At 56.1% G+C, this 19,719-nt stretch overlaps 2 protein-coding genes across 2 annotated transcripts in view; one reads left to right on the forward strand and one right to left on the reverse strand.

Annotated features, from left to right (window-relative positions):
* LOC119696487 overlaps positions 1 to 19,719 on the reverse strand; it is a 1,710,157-nt gene that overhangs the window by 992,614 nt on the left and 697,824 nt on the right. The window contains 1 exon segment of the mRNA XM_038126215.1: positions 15,496 to 16,251. Coding sequence (XP_037982143.1) covers positions 15,496 to 16,251 — 756 coding nt within the window.
* Positions 1 to 19,719, forward strand: part of LOC119696488 — a 1,499,846-nt gene that overhangs the window by 965,194 nt on the left and 514,933 nt on the right.

Consider the following 19,719-nt stretch of genomic DNA (forward strand, 5'->3'; position numbering starts at 1 on the left):
GAGCTGGCAGCACGGTGCATACGGGCAGGGCGTTCTCTGTTTGCCCCAGAGCTGGGGCCTGCAGGCACCTTGCCGCCCCTTGGCTCAGGCTGTGCCACCCAGCAAAGCCCAGCAGGCCGGGAGCAGAGCCCGGGGGCAGCGCAGCTGCTTGGGCAGTCGCTGCTTTGAGGGACACGGGCCAAAGCCATCCCTGAGCAGCCACTGCCAGCCCTGGCCCTCCCTGGCCCGTGACAGCTCGCCCAGCCCCAGGGGACAGAGTCAGGACCCAGTGCAGCCCCTGCCCAGTCGGGAGCCAGGGCTGGCTCTGGCCCTGGGCTGGCAGCAGGGCTCCCGCTCAGGGCCGCTCCTGTGCCTTGGGCCTCTGGGCACCCAGGGCCAGCTCCGGAGCAGCTGCAGCGGGAGGGACGATGGTGCACGAGTCCCGTTTCCCCTGAGGCTGGCAACGAGCTCCAGAGGCCTCCAACCCTCCAGAGGCGCCTCCAGCTTTGGCTGCTGCCGGGCTGTGCAAGGGCAGGCCCTGGGGGAAGAGCTGCTGCCACACAGCCCCGCTGAGGGCTGAGCCCGGCGCAGCAATTACCTCCTGCGCCTGTGCCCCTGCCTGGCATCGCCTTCCTTCCTGCAGCAGGGGCTGCCAATGGGCCACTGCTTCTTTGGGGAAACATCTCCTTCTGTCCTGCCTGTTGGTCCATCACTTGAGAATCAAAAAAGAAGAGCTGGATCAGATGGAACAATTCCCCTTTTCGTTGCTGGCATCTTCAGGCGTCATGTTTCTCAAAAATGGGGAAAAGTTCCACAAAACATCTGGGCTTTGGGGGCCAGGGCCCACCCCCCCTCCAAACAGCTGCCAGTGCTGAGCAGAAGTTGTGACGGGATCATGCAGGGCGAGGGAGCACACGGGCATGGCTCTGTCCTGGCACCTGCAGCGATGCCCCCCTGGTCAAGCTTTGGGCACTGAGCTGGCAGCTCTCCTGGGGGAAAGGCCTTGACCTACCCTCAGCATCTCCCAGAGGCTCAATCCTGAACGTGGGTTGGGAAGCCACATCACCTTCACCAACAGGTTCTTCAGCTGCAGAGAAAGGCAGGACAGAAGAGCTCCTGTGTCACTGCTGACGATTCTCCTTCAGACCCGAGTGGCAGGGAGTGCACCTGGGTGATTGGTGCCCTCCAAGGCACTCCCTCAGCTCTGCCTTCCACTCCGGAGCAGGGGCAGGGGGACCACGTGCCTGCAGTGGCCCCACACTAGGATGGAAGGAGCCAGCAACTCTAAACCCAGCCCAGGCAGGGCCAGGCCTTGGCAGTGGCAGCGGGAGCAGCTCAGGCTCCCTGGGGCCAGCAAAGGAGCTGTGAATGGCACAGCCCCGGGGCACAGCCCTGGGCCCGGCCCCTTCCCTCTCTGCTCTTCTGCCTGGCTGCACAGAGCACACGGAAGGACACACTGCCATTGCACACGGGAGGAAGATGGACAGCTAAATGCTCCTTCCTCCCACTGACAGCGATGCTGTGGGATCCCTCAGGGCTGCAGAAGGGAGCAGGGCAAGGTTTCCAGAACTGATCAACCTTCAGGTTAAGGGAACTGCCACATGAGTGAGCTCTTGCCACACAGACACTGATTATTCTGTCAGGGAATGTACATTGAGAACTTGCCTCCAACATCTGGCAATGTCTTCAAACCACCATTCACCAGCACTTCCAAATAATCCAAGGCTTGATCCCAATCTAGAAGAGAGCACAGATCCCACAGAACCATTTCCATGGTGTGCTGGGATCCCCATCTGCCGTAGGGAACTGGGCACTGCAAGGGGGTGGGGTAAGGCTGTGGGAGCCTGTGGCTCCTGCTCACTCTCCAGACTCTTTGCAGGCCCTGTGCAACATCCCTGGAGGGGCAGCTGGAGCAGCCCAGGGCCCATGGGGGCTCTCTCACTCCCACACAGGAAACCCTCACTAGAAGCTTGGGGAAATCTGCAGCAGGCAGTGCCACAGCTACCCCTCCCAACCTCCGTCCCTCCCTCCTGCTGGCCCACCTGACCATGGAACAGCTCCCCCAGCCCAAGGGCACATGGCCAGGCCCTCTCAGGACACACTGGAGCCTTGCTCTCCCCCTCTGCCCTTTCCCCACCTCGGGCACCCCGTGCAGTCGCTCCCAGGTTTCGGGACATGTCTCCCACGGAGGGAGCCCAGCAGGACTGCTCAGAACCCGAGTGCCCTGAGCCTGCTCGGGATGATTCCTCTGGGCTGTGCCGCTCTTGTCCGGGCTGTGCCCGCACTGCCAAGCCGCAGAGAGGGCAGCTCAAGGCTCAGCAGGGCTCAGGCCCAGAGGCACAGCAATTACCTCCTGGGACTGTGCCTGGCATGGCCTCCCTTCCTGCAGGAAATGCCGCCTTCCATAGGGCCTCTTTGTCCATCCCTTGAGAAAGGAAGAGGCACAGCTGGATCAGATGGGAACACTGCACATCGGGCAGGTGGCCTCTCCATGAGGCAATACTTGTCCAAGTCATGCATAAGGATCAGGAAAATCCTGACCCCCCAGGCCCTTTGGGCTGGCTGTGGCCCACCCTTCTCCAAGCAGCCACCCCTCAGGATGTGCCTGGGGACCGGGAAATTGCAGGGCATCTCATGCCCGTTGTGCAGTTTGGGCTGGCTGTCAGCTGATGCCAAATGCCTTCCTGCAGAGGCTGGCCAGAAGCTGCAGCCAGGCCAGGCTGGGAAACAGCCCTGCAGGCCGTGAAAGCAGCAGCGGGGCAGCCAGGCTGCCATGGATCCCTTCCCTCCGTGCCGGGCACGGCGTGTCCAGATGTGCAGCCAAAGCCCCCGGCTGCTGAGTCCCAGCGGAAGGCAGAGGGAAATGCACCCACCTTGTCCTGCCTGTGCTTCCTTCTCTGTTTGTCTCAGGAAGTCATTGGAGTCAAGAGATTTTTTGGCTCCTGAATGTTGGGACTTTCCTTTTGGAGGACCTTAAGAGAAAGTAGTTCCATTTCCCAGGAATGGATGCCACAAAAGCAGTGCTCAGCCTGTGGGGTCAGCAGGGACACACTACTCACCCCTGTGATGGGAGCTGGGTTGGTGCCGAGCATCCAGGCCAGGTGCTGGAGAAGTCTTCCCTGCAGGCACATCTGTAACTGAATGGCCACAGAAGCTTCTGTCACCTCTGGTGATCTGCACGGGCAGCACTGAGCCGCAGGAGAGGTGAGGGCACCATGCAGGGTGAGGGCACCCATGTGCATGGTTCTGTCCTGGCACCTGCAGCGATGTCCCCCTGGCCGAGCTTTGGGCTCTGAGCTGGCAGCTCTCCCTGGGGGAAAGGCCTTGACCGACCCTCAGCAGCTCCCAGAGGCTCAGTCCTGGACGTGGGTTGGGAAGCTGCACCACCTTCACCAACAGGTTCAGCTGCAAAGAAAGGCAAGACAGAAGAGCTCCCGTGGCACTGTAGGAGATTCTCAGGCTGCACGCAAGGCTCAGCCCCGGTGCACAGCCCTGGGCCCGGCCCCTTCCCTCTCTGCTCTTCTCCATGGCTGCACAGAGCACACGGAAGGACACACTGGCATTGCCCATGGGAGGAGAATAGACAGCTAAATGTTCCTTCCTCCCACTGACAGCAATCCTGTGGGATCATTCAGGGCTCCAGAAGGGAGCAGGGGAAGGTTTCCAGATTCCTTCAATCCTTAGAAAATGTTAAGGGAAATCGCAGAGGAGTGAGCTCTTGGCACATTGAAACTTATAATTCTCTCAGGAAAGGCACACTGAGAACTTGCCTCCAGCATTTTCCAGGAATTTCAGGCCATCTTCCAGCAGGGCTTCCAAATAATCCAAGTCATGATCCCAATCTAGAAGGTAGCACAGATGAGAACCATTTCCTTGGTGTGCTGGCATCCCCTTCTGCCTCTGGGAAATGGGCGCTGCAAGGGGGTCAGGTAAGGCCGTGGGAGCCAGATGTGAATGGACAAGGCCAAACTGCACAGGGGCCTGGGGAGCTCTGGGCTGCCTCCGGGTCACTCTCCACCCTCTGCAGGCCCTGTGCAACATCCCTGGAGGGGAGGCTGAAGCAGCACACGGCCCTGGGGGCTCCTTCCCTCACACGCAGAGGAAATCCTCACTAAAGGCCAGAGGAAAACTGCAGCATGCAGTGCCACAGCTATCCCTGCCTCCCCTCTATCCCTCCTGCCCTCCTTCTGCTGGGACACCGCCCAGTTCCCAAGTGCAAACAGCCAGGCCCTCTCAGGACACACTGGAGCCTTGCTCTCCCCCTCTGCCCTTTCCCCACCTCGGGCACCCCGTGCAGTCGCTCCCAGGTTTCGGGACGTGTCTCCCACGGAGGGGAGCCCAGCAGGACTGCTCAGAACCCGAGTGCCCTGAGCCTGCTCGGGATGATTCCTCTGGGCTGTGCCGCTCTTGTCCGGGCTGTGCCCGCACTGCCAAGCCGCAGAGAGGGCAGCTCAAGGCTCAGCAGGGCTCAGGCCCAGAGGCACAGCAATTACCTCCTGTGACTGTGCCTGGCATGGCCTCCCTTCCTGCAGCAGAGGCTGCCAATGAGCCACTGCCTCCTCCGGGAAACACCACCTCCAACACAGCCTCTTCATCCACTTCTGGAGAATGGAAAAGAAACAGCTGGATCAGGTGGGACTGTTTCCCATTTGGAAAGGAGGCCATGCTTCTCAAAGACATGGATAAGGATCAGGAAAAGGCCCAGGCTCCTGGGACTGGGCCAGAGCACTCCATTCTGCAAGCAGCTGCGCTTCCTTCTCTACTAAGGGACCAGGAAAACGCAGGGCATCTCAGGGTGCGCATGGCCCATGGTGAAATATGGGCTGGCTGTCAGCTGGTGCCAAATGCCTTCCTGCAGAGGCTGGCGAGAAGCTGCAGCCAGGCCAGGCTGGGAAACAGCCCTGCAGGCCGTGAAAGCAGCAGCAGAGCAGCCAGGCTGCCATGGATCCTTTCCCACCGTGCCGGGCACGGCGTGTCCAGATGTGCAGCCAAAGCCCCCGGCTGCTGAGTCCCAGCGGAAGGCAGAGGGAAATGCACACACCTTGCCCTGTCTGCAGCATTTCCTTCAGCATTTGCCAAAGAACTTCATATGGCTTCTGGGATTTTTTGTCTGCTGTGTCTTTGGGCTTTCCTTTTGGAGGACCTTAAGAGAAAGTAGTTCCATTTCCCAGGAATGGATGCCACAAAAGCAGGGCTCAGCCTGTGGGGTCAGCAGGGACACACTACTCACCCCTGCCATGGGAGCTGGGCTTGTGCACAGCATCCAGACCAGGCGCTGGAGAAGTTTTCCCTGCAGGCACACCTGTAACTCAACAGTCACGGACGCTTCTGTCACCTGCTTCTTGGCACATTGTCAGTGATTACGCTTTGGTGGGCCAGTGAGAACATACCTACAGAAACCCCAGAGGGCTTCAAAACTTCATACTGCCAGGCTAATGGAGAAGGCTTCCCAGTATCCCAGTCTGGAAGCAAACCAAGATGAGAACTGTTTCCATTGTGTGCCAGCGCTGGCTCTGGCCCTGGGCTGGCGGCAGGGCTCCCGCTCGGGGCTGCTCCTGTGCCTTGGGCCTCTGGGCACTCAGGGCCAGCTCCGGAGCAGCTGCAGCGGGAGGGACGATGGTGCACGAGTCCCGTTTCCCCGGGGCTGGCAACGAGCTCCAGAGGCGCCTCCAGCTTTGGCTGCTGCCGGGCCGTGCGAGGGCAGGCCCTGGGGGAAGAGCTGCTGCCACACAGCCCCGCTGAGGGCTGAGCCCGGCACAGCAGTTACCTCCTGTGCCCAAGTCTGTGCTCCTGCATGGCATCGCCTTCCTTCCTGAAGCAGGGGCTGGCACCCGGGAGCGACTGCTTCTTTCCGGAAATGCCGCCTTCCACAGAACCTCCATGTCCATCTCTTGAGAAAGGAAGGGAGACACCTGGATCAGATGGAACTGTTCCCCATTTGGGGGATGGCATCTACGGGAGGCAATATTTGTTAAAGATATGGACCAGGAAAATGCCCAGGTTATTGGGGCTAGGTCAGAGCACACTCTCCTCCAAACCACCACCCTTTCCTAATCTGGAGATCAGGGTAATGTGGGGGATCTCAGGGTCTGTTGCAGTTTGGGCTGGCTGTCAGCTGATGCCAAATGCCTTCCTGCAGAGGCTGGCCAGAAGCTGCAGCCAGGCCAGGCTGGGAAACAGCCCTGCAGGCCGTGAAAGCAGCAGCAGGGCAGCCAGGCTGCCATGGATCCCTTCCTGCCGTGCCGGGCACGGCGTGTCCAGATGTGCAGCCAAAGCCCCCGGCTGCTGAGTCCCAGCGGAAGGCTGAGGGAAATGCTCTCACCATTCCCCTTGTGCAGTTCCTCCACTATTTGTTTCAAGATGTTGTTTGACTCAAGCGATATCTTCTGTCTTTTACATTTGTTCTTCCCTCTCAGAGGACCTTAACAGAAAGTAGTTCCATTTTCCATGAATGGATCCCACAAAAGCAGTGCTCAGCCTCTGGGGTCCACATGGATACACTACTCACCCCTGCGATGGGAGCTGGGCTTGTGTGCAGCAACCAGAAAAGGTGCAGGAAATGTCCTCTCTGCAGACACACCTGTAGGTCAAGAGCCAGAGAAGATTCTGTCACCTTCTTGCTGCCAGTCAATGTCCATGATTACTGCTTGGTGGGACAGTCAGAACATACCTGAAGGAGGCCCAGAAGGCTTCAAAACTTTACGCAGCCAATCGAATGGAGAAGCCTTCCCAGGAACCTCATCTAGAACGGAGCACAGATGAGAACATTTTTCGGGGTGTGCTGGGATCCCCTTCTGCCTCTGGGAAATGGGCACTGCAAGGGAGGCGGGGAAGGCCGTGGGAGCCAGATGTCAGTGGACAAGGCCAAAGCTGCACAGGGGCCTGGGGAGCTCTGGGCTGGCTCCGGGTCACTCTCCACCTTCTGTGCAGGCCCTGTGCGACATCCCTGGAGAGGTGGCTGGAACAGCTCAGGGGGCATTAGGTTCTCTCACTCCCACACAGTAAATCCTCGCTAATCCCCTGGGGAAAAGTGCAGCAGGCAGTGCCACAACCATCCTTCTATCCCTCCATCCCTCCTACCCTCTCTCCCTTTTCCCTTTCTACCTTCCTCTTTCTCTCCAACCCTCTTTCCCCTGGGACAGCTCCCCCAGCCCAGGGGCACATGGCCAGACCCTCTCAGGACACACTGGAGCCTTGCTCTCCCCCTCTGCCCTTTCCCCACCTCGGGCACCCCGTGCAGTCGCTCCCAGGTTTCGGGACGTGTCTCCCATGGAGGGAGCCCAGCAGGACTGCTCAGAACCCGAGTGCCCTGAGCCTGCTTGGGATGATTCCTCTGGGCTGTGCCGCTCTTGTCCGGGCTGTGCCCGCACTGCCAAGCTGCAGAGAGGGCAGCTCAAGGCTCAGCAGGGCTCAGGCCCAGAGGCACAGCAATTACCTCCTGGGACTGTGCCTGGCATGGCCTCCCTTCCTGCAGCAGAGGCTGCCAATGAGCCACTGCTTCCTCCGGGAATCTCAGCCTTCAGCACAGCCTCTCCTCCTTCCATCTCTGGAGAGAGAGAAAGGGAGAGCTGCCTCAGGTGGGGCTGTTCCCCAATGGGAAGGTGGCATCTTCAGGAGGCCCTTCTTCTTAAAGACATTCATGAGGTTTTGGAAGTTATCCAAGCTTTGAAGGTGGGCCAGAGCTCTGCCTTTTCCAAACCACCACCCCTCCTGATCTGCCCGGAGACGGGGAAAACGCAGGGCATCTTGGGCTGCGCATGGCCTCTGGTGCAGTTTGGGCTGCCTGTCAGCTGATGTCAAATGCCTTCCTGCAGAGGCTGGCCAGAAGCTGCAGCCAGGCCAGGTTGGGAAACAGCCCTGCAGGCCGTGAAAGCAGCAGTGGGGCAGCCAGGCTGCCATGGATCCCTTCCCGCTGTGCCGGGCACGGCGTGTCCAGATGTGCAGCCAAAGCCCCCGGCTGCTGAGTCCCAGGGGAAGGCAGAGGGAAATGCACCCACCTTGTCGTGCCTGCAGCATTTCCTTCAGCATTAGCCTCATGTTTTCAGATGGCTCATGGGGTTGCTTGTGTCCTGTGGCTTTGTTCTTTCCCGTCGGAGGTCCTTAGAGCAAAACAGTTCCATTTCCCAGGAATGGATGCCACAAAAGCAGGGCTCAGCCTCTGGGGTCAGCAGGGACACACTACTCACCCCTGCGATGGGAGCTGGGCTTGCGGGCACTAACAAGCAAGGAAGCTGGAAAAGTCCTCCCTGCAGACACACCTGTAACTCAAGAGCCAGAGAGGCTTCTGTCATCTCTGCCCTCCTGGCTGAGTTTTGGGCTGGCATCTCTCCCAGGGTGAAAGACCTTGACCTACTCTCAGCATCGCCCAGAGGCTCATTCACGGACATGGGTTTAGAAGCTGGATTGCCTTCACCAACAGGTTCAGCTGCAAAGAAAGGCAAGACAGAACAGCTCCCGTGGCACTGGAGGAGATTCTCAGGCTGCATGCAAGGCTCAGCCCCGGGGCACAGCCCTGGGCCCGGCCCCTTCCCTCTCTGCTCTTCTGCCTGGCTGCACAGAGCACACGGAAGGACACACTGGCATTGCCCATGGGAGGAGGATGCACAGCTAAATGCTCCTTCCTCCCACTGACAGCAATCCTGTGGGATCATTTAGGGCTCCAGAAGGGAGCAGGGGAAGGTTTCCAGATTCCTTCAGCCATGAGATTATATTAAAGAAATGGCTCATGAGTGAGCTCTTGCTACATGGACACGGATTATTCTCTCAGGAAAGGCACACAGAAAACTTGCCTCCAGCATTCTCCAACATTTTCAAGCCGTCATCCAATCGGGCATCAAGATGATGCAAGCTGCGATGCCAATCTAGAGGGAAGCAGTGGTTAGAACCATTTCCATGGTGTGCTGGGATCCCCTTCTGCCTCTGGGAAATGGGCGCTGCAAGGGGGTCAGGTAAGGCCGTGGGAGCCAGATGTGAATGGACAAGGCCAAAGCTGCACAGGGGCCTGGGGAGCTCTGGGCTGGCTCCGGGTCACTCTCCACCCTCTGTGCAGGCCCTGTGCAACATCCCTGGTGACGTGGGGGAACAGCCCAGGGCCCGTGGGGGCTCTTTCCCTCCCCCAGAGGAAATCCTCCCTAAAGCCCTGGGGAAAGCCATGCCCAGCACTTCCCAGGGAGCAGGGAGCGCTGTCCCGGGCAAGGGCAGCCAGGCTGCCGGCTCACCTGCTCCCCGCGCTTGCAGCGGAGCAGCCTGGGCCGCCCTGGCAGGCAGGGCCACGGCCAGGAGGAGCAGGAGGAAGAGGCGCAGAGCAAGGGCCATGGTGCCTTGCCCTGGGCCAGTCCCGCGGCTCTCGCTGCCGCCGCTGTCCTGACGCCGCTGTCCCAATGTCAGCACCGCTGCTGCCACCGCCGCCGCTGCCGCAACAGCTGTGCTCAAGGGCTGCCTGCTCGGTCGTTGTGGTGCTGTGCAACCACGGGGCTCTGGGAGCTCTGTGACCTCAGAGCCTGCTGTGACCTCAGCCTGCTGTGAGCCCTGAGCCTGCTGTGACCCAAGAGCCCTGCTGTGACCTCAAGGCTGGGACAGGATGTTTTGGGAATGGATCTCAAGAGGTTCCGTTCCAGTGAGGAGAGTATGTCCCTCCCGGCAGCTCTCTGAAGTAGAATTTTTTTCACAAGAACTGTGTTATATGGCATTGGACAAATGAGACATTTCATGGTTCTACATGCAACAGCAATGTCAAGTCCAAAATTCAACTCAGGTTGGTGATTCCCACTATTACAGGCAGCAGCAGCCCTGCCACACTGACACCAAGTCCCTGCTGTGCGCTGTGCTGGCCTTTGGCCTGTATTTAAAAAGTGAAGGACTTGTTGCCATAGCTTACAAAAAGAACGCAACACAGGCCATCAGGGTAGCTGCATGCTTTAGGGGACACCCAAACGCACTGCACAAACCATGGCTGTCCTCAGCCACCCTCAAATCCCCCTGTGTGCCTCACAAGAGACCCCCGACCCCTGCTCAATTTACAGGTGTCCCTCGGCCCCTGCACACCTTTGGAGATTCCCTAATTCCCTGCACAACTTTTGGGTGTCCCCAGCCCCCTGCACAGCACAGAGGGGACTCAAAGCCCCTGCATGCCTTTAGAGGGACCCAACTATGACACTCAGGGAGCAGCAACAGGGCTGAGCCATCTTCTGTGTGTGTGTGTTCACCATGTGTCCCTGGGGGAGCAGATGAGGCCTGGGGGGCAAATCCCCACTCTGCTCCTAAGAGATCCGATCCGGGGCTGCCCCAGGCCCAGGCTCTGTCGGGCTCGGAGCTCGTCCCTCAGGCTATGAAGGACTTCCTTCAGAGTCCAGCCTCATTCCATTCTTCTCAGGGCAAGCACTTACTGATGGCTTCCCTCTGTTCATGGGCATGCCACTGGAGGCGTGTCGGACAATACCCTTTACTGAGCCAGAGATGGGGTAACTGAGAGGCGTTTTAAAAACTTTTATTCCATTTTCAGTCTCATGAGAAGGGTGAGACAATACAGATGGTATAATTCACGCTATCACAATCAGAAGCTGACTATTTCTTAATTACAAAACACCATAAGCATTTCTTGGCTATCAGCTTTTTGCCACACCATGCTGTAGATGCCTGAAAGCCAATCATCTAAAACTACCCCTCACAGGTCCTACTACAGTGCATCTTTCCTAGTTCTATTTCTCTAAAGTATCTAGTCTTATTTGTAAGGCCATTTTGGAAGCTTTTTTCTAGCTCTGTTTCTCTCTTAACAATATCTGTCGTATTCCATGGCATTTCTAAGTCAGCATTTCTGATCTCAAGTTTTGCATACAGATGCATACAGTGTGGCTCTTCAGTCCGGCCCTGAGAACTTTCTACAAATCCATTTTGCACATTTCCCCCTCTCTCTTGGACAGAAAAAACTTCTTTGATGGTCTTGGTCATCATTTGTTGCATAGAGTGAAGTACATAAGGTACTATCACTGACACTGTTATGATAAGAATCAATGCATGTAAACTTATTTTGTAAAGCTCTTTGAGATAAGGAGTAAAACTCAATCCTTCAAACAAGTCGTCTAACTGTGACCTATCATTTGTTTTAATTTGATTTGTCAAATCTCTCCGTTTTTGAAGTTGTTTGTGGCTGGACACTGAATGGTCAGATAAGTTCATATAACACAGCCTCTCAAAATCTTCACAACTATGTCTATGTGCTTGTAAAGAAATTTGATGGCAGTTCTGTCGCCGCAGGCCCCCAGCCGGGTAATAATTAGCACTGACTCCATGATTGCAGAAGGCTGATCCACCCCTTTATTCTACTATAGCATACTGTACTACACTACACTACACTATACTGTACTTAAGAAACTCATCTTCTTACAGACAGTGCGACAGAGCTTGGACCTAATTGCTCAATCCATCCAAACACCATCCAGTGTCCAGTTAAGAAATCACCCTTTGGCAAACAAATCTGCCTAACACATTCCACATGTGCACAACAACAGGTGCAGCAAGTGGAGATAAGAATTGTTTCTCATTCTTTTCTCTGATCTTCTCACAGCCTGGCCCAGGAAGATCCTGGGAAAGTTGTGCCTGCTGCTCTCTCTGGAGAGAGCTGCAGCCACAGTGGTTCTGTTTTGTGAGGTTGTATGTTTGAACAGCACTAACATCTGTCGCTGTGTCACTGCTTGTAATGGAAATAGTATTGCCTTCTTTACTCACCTAACACCCTAATTGGTAGAAGAGTTTTAATGCTTTACTAGAAATAATTTGAGGTAGAAATGAAGCTGATGGAATTCATTTTGCAGGGCCCCAGGGATTGAAATTGGTTTTTGCAATTTTCTTTATAATGATGGGCAAATCTTCTTTTTCTATGTTTTCTCTTGGTAGGTTTTTGGCAATTGCTGTGAGGACTCACCTAGGTCAGCAATTTCACTTTTAGGGGACGCTGGGGTTGTACAATTGCACTACAAACGTGAGTTTCTGTACACAGGATGATGGGGCATACCATTTAATTGTGGATCTCCCTGGCACTGAAATTCAGCACAAAATTCTATGGCTAAAGAACCAAGAATTTCTAATTTTTGAGCTTCAGAAGGTGCTTTAAGAAGAGCAGGGGCATAATGATGGTAACTGGTTATGTGATTTGTCTCTGTCCTAGGGTGACGTTAGGATGCTTGTATCCCCATTTGTGTGTTCTGTTTGTGCTGGATATTCTGTTCTGTGTCTTCAAGACTGGCTCTGAAGAGCGAATGTTTTGTTTTGGGTTTTGTTATCAGCCCGCTCCCCCACGGCTGGCGGGACACAGAGACAGGGTGTGCATAGCGCGGCTTTTGCTTTTTGCTGGGCTTTTTGCTTTGCTCTTGCTCTGGCTTCTGCTTGCTCCTACTTCGCTCTTGCTTTTGCTTTTGCTTCTGCTCATTAGTTAGTTTAGCTGAGCAGTCCAAATCTTTTTCTCTGGACTGGTTTTTTTTTTTCCTTTCCCTTTTTGGAACTACTTGAACCTGCTCTGGACTGGGACCTGGAAACACCAAGAGTTTGCACCTCGTGGCTTGCAGCAGCCATCCCCAGCGCCGGAGGGACTGACAACAGAGCAACCACCCCCCAAGAGAGACTTTCTAAATTTGTCATCCTTTTCAGAGTGGTGAAGGAGTGTTATCATCCGGTATTGTTCATGCTGTGTGCTGGGGGCTGCTGTGCCTGTTAAATAAACAGGTTCTTTCCACTTCTCTCCGTGGAATCCTTCCCGAACCCATTGGGGGGAGGGGCTGTGTGGGTTTGCTTTCTGGAGGCGCCTCCTTTTGCAGGTTTTCTTCCAAATTTGCCCTAAACTAGGACAACATCCCAAGATCAGCCAGACCTGTCAGGTGGCCCCTGGGAGGCCAAGCCAGCCAGACCTGGTCCATCTTCCCTGGGCTCCATGGGGCCCCACAGTGTCCCAATGGTCCCTTGCTGCCATGAGGCCCTGAGGTGTCATAATGGCCCCTTGGTGACTCGAGGCCCTGAAGGGTGGGAATGGTCTCCATGGTTCCATCAGGCCCCACAGAGCCATACTGGTCTCTGGGTCCATGAAGCCCCGCTGTGTCACCATGGCCCCTTGGCTCCATGGGCTCCAGAGGTGCCACAAGGATCCCCTTGGTTCCATGGGCTCCAGAGGTGCCACAAGGATCCCCTTGGTTCCATGGGCTCCAGAGGTGCCACAAGGATCCCCTGGGTTCCATGAGGTCCCCACAGTGTCACAGGGATCTCCATGGGAAGGAAAGAACCCAGCCCCAGTGTTGCAGGGGCAGCCACCAGAGGCCAAGGCCAGCCAGCCTTGATGGTACTGGCAGATTTTGCCTGGCAGCAACCCTGGGATATGGGGAATTTGAGAGGCGGAACCCCAATTCCGGCTGTTTCTCCATAGATAAGAAGGACGGTTCTTTTCCATAGGAAGGAAAGCACCGAGGCCCAGTGTTTGGGCAGCAGGCCAAGGGCAGCCAGACCTGTCTGTCCTGGCAGCTTTCCCTTGGGAGCAATCCTTGGATGTACGGAGTTTTGGAGGTGGAATCCCAGTTTTGGCCGTGGTCAAGATGGATGGTTTTTTCCCATAGGACAGTAAAGTCCAAGTGTTTTGGAAGAAGATGAGAGGTGGCCACCCTCAGGCCAAGCCAGCCAGACCTGTCTCTCCTGGCACCTTTGGTCTAGGGGCTGTCCTTGCACTGAGGGCATTTTGGAGGTGGAATCTCAGTTTTGGCTGTGGGTGCCTGGACAGGAAGAAGAGTTCTTTTTATTAGGAAGGAAAGCACCGAGCCCCAGGGTTTCAGAGGCAGATGAGGGCCAGCCCTCAGGAAGCCAAGGCCAGCCAGACTTGTCAGTCCTGGCAGCTTTGGTCTGGGAGCTCTCCTTGGATATAGGGAATGCCCAGGTTTGCCCATGGGTGCCTGGTCAAGATGGATGGTTTTTTCCCATGAGACAGAAAAGCACACGGTTCAGGATGCAAAGGCAGACAAGAAAACCGCAGCGAGACGCAGGGAGAAGAAAGACTAAAATTAACTGAAATATTAAACTGCGTGCGTAGAAGGATTTGACCAATCCTGTATTAGCTTGAGGCGTGAACAGCAGCACACAGTATAAATATGGCTTGCTGTTTGCAATAAATCAGCTGCACTTGATCACACTGATCATGGCGTGATGGCCCGTTACTGATCCTCCACAGATCTCCGTGGCCAAAAAGGGACCCAGAACACCCCAAACCCCACCAAAACACCCCCAAACCCCCAAAAAAGAAACCTGCCGGAAAGAGCCCAAAATCCTGAAAAACTGCCTCAAACCTGCCGCTAAATACCCAAAATCTACCCCAAAACACCCCAAATCCCTCCAAACATCCCCAAAATCCTTTGAAATTGCACCTCAATACCCTAAAGCTGCCCCAAAACACCTCAAATGCCTTCAAGCTGCCCCAAAATCCCATAGAAACACCCCAAAACCACCTAGAAACACCCTAAATCCCATAGAAATATTCTGAAATCCCTTCTTATTCTCTCAACAAATTACAATAAAATTATAAATTAATAGATTGTACTTAAAGTGAAATAAATTAGAATAAAAATGAAATAGAATAATTTCAACTCTTCCTTACAATACTCCAATAATGATTCAAGCAAAACAACAACTATTGCTATAACATTACCAATACATATAAATAAACAAATTATATTCCAAAAAATACCTTTTGAAGGTATTACCTCAATAACCAATATACTTTAGATAAAAAATATCTAAAAAACCAAGCATACAATCTAACCCACCTTAGTAAAACAATTCATATTACAAATACACTAAACACAAAACCAACCCCATTATAATGGCTCATATATTTTAACCAAGCAATTAAACTTTAATAACAACCCAAAGTCTCTAAAAATTTTTTAAATATTTTTCAAAATTTAATTGTGGGTGGGTGGTTTTATATGGATATTGGTTTTTGGATTGTTTGGGTTGGATGATTTAAAAAATGGGATTTTTATAGGAATTTCATCATCTGAGAAGGAGGCACTCTGCAAACAGAGCTGACTGAGAATGAACGGGACAGAAATCAGAAACTCTCAAAGTTTTATTTGCTGTCAAACCCATCCCACCCAGCCAGCCCCACACAATCCCCACCCCTGCTCCAAACTGGGATCCCACTGCTCCCAATCCCCTCCCAACCCCATCCCACCCTGGTGGCTGTGGAATGGAGTGAGTTTGGTTTGGGATTGAGGTTTTTTGAGGAGGCAAGAAGCAACTTGAGGTGGGATTGAGCCTTCATGGGTTAAAATTCAGTTGTTTTCAGTGGGATTGAGTGGTTTTGAGGTGACAGATCCATCCCTCTTGGCTTTTGGAGGGCAAAGAGATGGAGAAGAGAAAGAAATCAAGGCCAAACCAAAAGGAGAAGCAGGCAGGTGTGCTCCCAGCATGGATCACAGGGAATGTGGGTCACCAGGGCTGTGCCCAGCGTGGCTCCTCCAGCGGGGGATGGAGCTGGAGCAGCGCACGAAGCTCTTCCCGCACTCGGGGCACTCGCAGGGCTTCCCTTACCGGTGCCTCCGTTGGTGTTGGGTCAAGTGAGAGCGCTGTGAGAAGCTCTTCCCACACTGGGGACACTCGTAGGGCCTCTCCCCAGTGTGGATGCGCCGGTGGGTGATGAGGGTGCAGTTGTGCCTGAATCCCTTCCCGCAGTCGGGGCAGCAGAAGGGCCTCTCCTCTGTGTGACTCTGATAGTGCAGGAGGAGACTGGAGCTGATCCGAAACCTCTTCCTGCACTGATCACACTCGAAGGGCCTCTCCCCAGTGTGGATCTTCTCGTGGACAATCAGGTGGGAACGCTGCCTGAAGCTCTTCCCACACTCGCCACACTCGTGGGGCCGTTTCCCAGTGTGGGTCCTCTGGTGGCGGATCAGGTTGGAGCTGTGCCTGAAGCTCTTCCCACACTCCTCACGCTCGTGGGGCCTCTCCCCAGTGTGGATGCGCCGGTGCACGACAAGAGTAGAGTTGTGCCTGAAGCCCTGCCCGCAGTCGGGGCAGCGGAAGGGCCTCTCCTCTGTGTGCATGCGCTGGTGCACGAGGAGAACAGAGCTGGTGGGAAACCTCTTCCTGCACTGATCACACTCATAGGGCCGTTCCCCAGTGTGGCTCCTCTGGTGCAGGATCAGCTCGGAGTTCCACCTGAAGCTCTTCCCACACTCCACGCACGTGTGGGGCTTCTTCCCATCATGGAGCTGCTCAGGGAGCACCAGCTCCGAGCTCTGGCTCCATCTCCGGCCGCCTTCCCGGCCCAGGCTGGGTCTTTCCCCCTCAGATCGCCGCCATCTGCCTTTGCAGCCCCTCCTCGTGCGGCATCTCCGGGCCTTTTCCTCCCCGTTGCCTTCCTGCACCGTGGAGCCGCTCCAAACGGCCTCTGCCACGAGCTTCTGCCCCGGGGATTTGTCCTCCCTGCTCTCCAGCCTCAGCTCCTGCTCTGGGGGAGGAAGGACAAGCAGAGGATGGCATTTGCCTCCGGGCCACAGGCAAAGGCAAGGAGATGCCCCAGGGCGTCCTCGGCACAGGGGCTGTGCTGCAGCCGGGGCCGTGCTGGGCTGGGAGATGGAGCAGGACACAGGGGCAAAGGGGCACTGACTTCCTCCTCACCTGCCTGCGTGTCCTGGGGCATCTTCCTCTTCCTCACAGCCTCCCAGGGCTTGGCAATGGGAAATCCTGGTTTGGGGAAAACAAAGGATGAGCACATGGAGTTTGAAGGTCCCTCTGCCCAAGTCCAGCTCTACAAGTCACCGGCCACCTGGGCTCCAGAAAAACCTCCCAAACACCAAGATTCAGCCCTGGAAAAGCCTCCCAGGAGTTCCCTGTCCCTGCTCCCTCCGCACTGGGGTTCAGGGGTTCCCCCTGTCCCAGCTGCTGGGGTCACGCTTGGATTGGGGATCCCCCTTCTCCTGGGTGCCCGCCCTGCCCAGGCTGCTGGCAGTCCCAGCAATCCCAAAAGCTCCCCCCTCTTCGCTCTCCCCATGCAGGGGTGCCGGGATGTCACGATCCGCTGGTACAAGCGGGGGTCGTGATGGTTCCTTTTACCAACCTCAGAGTGCAAAAGACACACAGCAGGGGGAATTTCAGTATCAATCCAAACAAATGCACCTTTTATTGAGTGCCCACAGCAGATGAGATAGAAGGATTAGAAAGGAAAAAAAGGAGAGAGAGAGAGAGAAAGAGGAGGGGAGGAATAGCCACCAACGGAGAGACGAAATCTTCATGGTCTGGCTCCCAGCTCCTTCTGATCACATCTGACAGAATCTCAAAATCTTTGGTTAACTCAGGGGTCTTTTATAGTGGAGGGAAGAGGTACAGGACAGTGGAGAATAAGCTGGCAACAAGGCCGGACAGTCCAGTTCCAAACAGGACAAACCAGTCCCAGCAGTGAGCGGGGCCCATTGTTTCAGGACTGGCTGCCACGGGAAACCAGTCTTGGTCCAGCGAACACACCTGCAGGCAACACTTGGCAGCCATCCCGCTGCAGCCAGCCCAGCGCCCCGTGTCAGAATTCTAAGGGTCTCAGTCTCAGTCCTGGGGAGGGGGCTTCAATCTCCGTCCTTGACCGCGCTCGTGAGGCAGATGAGGGATCATCCGTGGAGGATCACCACAGTTCAAGCCAGTGGCATCTGGCCGAGAGGTGGGGAATTCATGGGCTGCTGTGGTGACCAGGGATCGTGAAGCAGCTATAAGCGTACAGAGCAAGGCGCTCCTTGCCAGGCCCTGCCCGAAGCAGTGCAGCGTGGGCACAGCAAGCACAGCTGCAAACAATGCCTTGGCAGGCATCCACCTGCACCAGGCCAGAACTGCAGCCAGGCTCTTCAGAGGCTGAGTCTCTGTCCTTGCGAGGGGCGTGAGGCAAATGAGGGAAACTTCGGACCGGCCCTTACACGGGGGTGTTTGGGCTCTCTTTTGGGCTCCCTTCTCCCCTCACTCTCTGCTTTGGGCTGCAGGGGCTCCAAGGAGTCCCCCCTGCCCCTCTCCGGGCTCTTGAGGCTCCCGCCAATGGCGCTGCTCCCCCCTCTCTGGGCTCCCCACTTTGGGCTCCTGGGGGACACAGGGCTCTGCTCCTCCAGGCTGCCTCTGCCGGCAGCCGCCACCGGCACCCCCAATGTCCCCCCAAGGGGCCTTTCCCGCTCAGCCTTGGACTGCTGCATTGTCCAAATATCCCCAAAAAACCCAACTCGGGGACCCCCCGGGGATATCTGGGCCGAGCTCCCCCTCCCTGCTCACCTGCGGGATGGGGGGCGATGATCCCACAGCTGGGGGCTGCCAATTCAGGGAGGGCTCGACCGCGTGGGTCCTTCTGCTTTCTTTGATCCGCCTTTGCCCCTCCTCTTCCTCCCACTCCTCCTCTTCCATCCGCCCTCCTCTGTCTTATCCCGACCTCCTTCTTATCTCACTCCCCTTGCATCCCTTCTCCTCCTCCTCCTCCCTAACCCCTCCTCCCTCCTCCTCCCTCCTAACCCCTCCTCCTCCTCTGCCTTATGCCCACCTCCTTCTCCTCCTTCATCCCTCGCTTCCCTCCCTCCTCCTCCTCCTCCCCAGCAGCAGCCACACCCTCGCTGCCCCGTTCCCGGAGCCCTCGCAGCCGCGCCAGGAGCGGCGATGGAGCCGGCACAGCTCGGCACGGGCAGCGCGGGGCTCTCGGCTGCTCGCAGCCGCTGCGGGCGGGGGAACCCGGCCCGGGCAAGAGGAGAGGCAAACTGGGAAAACTGGGGGCTGCACATCCAAACTGGGCCAGGCTGGGGACCCTGCCCGGGCACTGCCAGCCCTTGGGGCTCCTCTCGGCACCTCCGGCAGCGGAGAACGCACAGAGGGCTGCGGGACCCCAGCACTGGCAGCACTGCGAGGGACTGGGCTGCACTGGGATCACACTGGGATCATACTGGGAGTGACTGGGACTGGACTGGGTTTGTGGTAACATCAGACTGGGATCATACTGGGAGTGAGCAGGAGCCTATGGGTGCAATGGAGACCATGCTAGGGGGAAATGGGATATACTGGGAGTGACTGGGATTATGCTGAGAGTTACTGGGAGCAGCTGTGAGCAACTGGGATCATGCCAGGAGCAACTGGGAGTGACTGGGAGCAACTGGGCTTATACTGGGATCAACTGGGATCATGCTGGAGGTGACTGGGATCATCCTGGCAGTCAGTGCCACTACACTGAGGCTGACTGGGAGTGCTTGGCAGCAAATGGGATCCTACTGGAACAAACTGGGACTGAATGGGAACATGCTGCAGGGAACTGGGTGACACTGGGAGTGACTGGAAGGACAGTGAGGGTGCAAGAGAGCAACTGGAACCATGTGGAGCACAACTGGTTCATACTGGCAGCGACTGGGAGCACACTGGGCTCACATTTGGATCATACTGGGAGGGACTGGACTGACACTGGGAGGATCTGAGAGTGACTGGGAACACACCCTGCACATCATCCCCCACACTGGGCCTGACTGGGAGCAAATGGCATCAGACTGGGACTGACTGGCTTGATCCAGGAAGCAAATGGAACCATGCTGGAGGCAGCTGGGACCACACTGGGAGAGACTGGAAGCAACGGGGATTATACTGGGACCACCCTGGGAGGGCTGCCATGTGACTGGGATCAAACTGGAGCTTCCTGGGATCATCCTGGGGTTGAAACCGAGCAACTGGGATCCCACTTTGGGCTACTGGGAGCAGCTGAGAGAAACT

This window comes from Motacilla alba, unplaced genomic scaffold (assembly GCF_015832195.1).
Source record: "Motacilla alba alba isolate MOTALB_02 unplaced genomic scaffold, Motacilla_alba_V1.0_pri HiC_scaffold_31, whole genome shotgun sequence".
NCBI classification, from domain to species: Eukaryota; Metazoa; Chordata; class Aves; order Passeriformes; family Motacillidae; genus Motacilla; species Motacilla alba.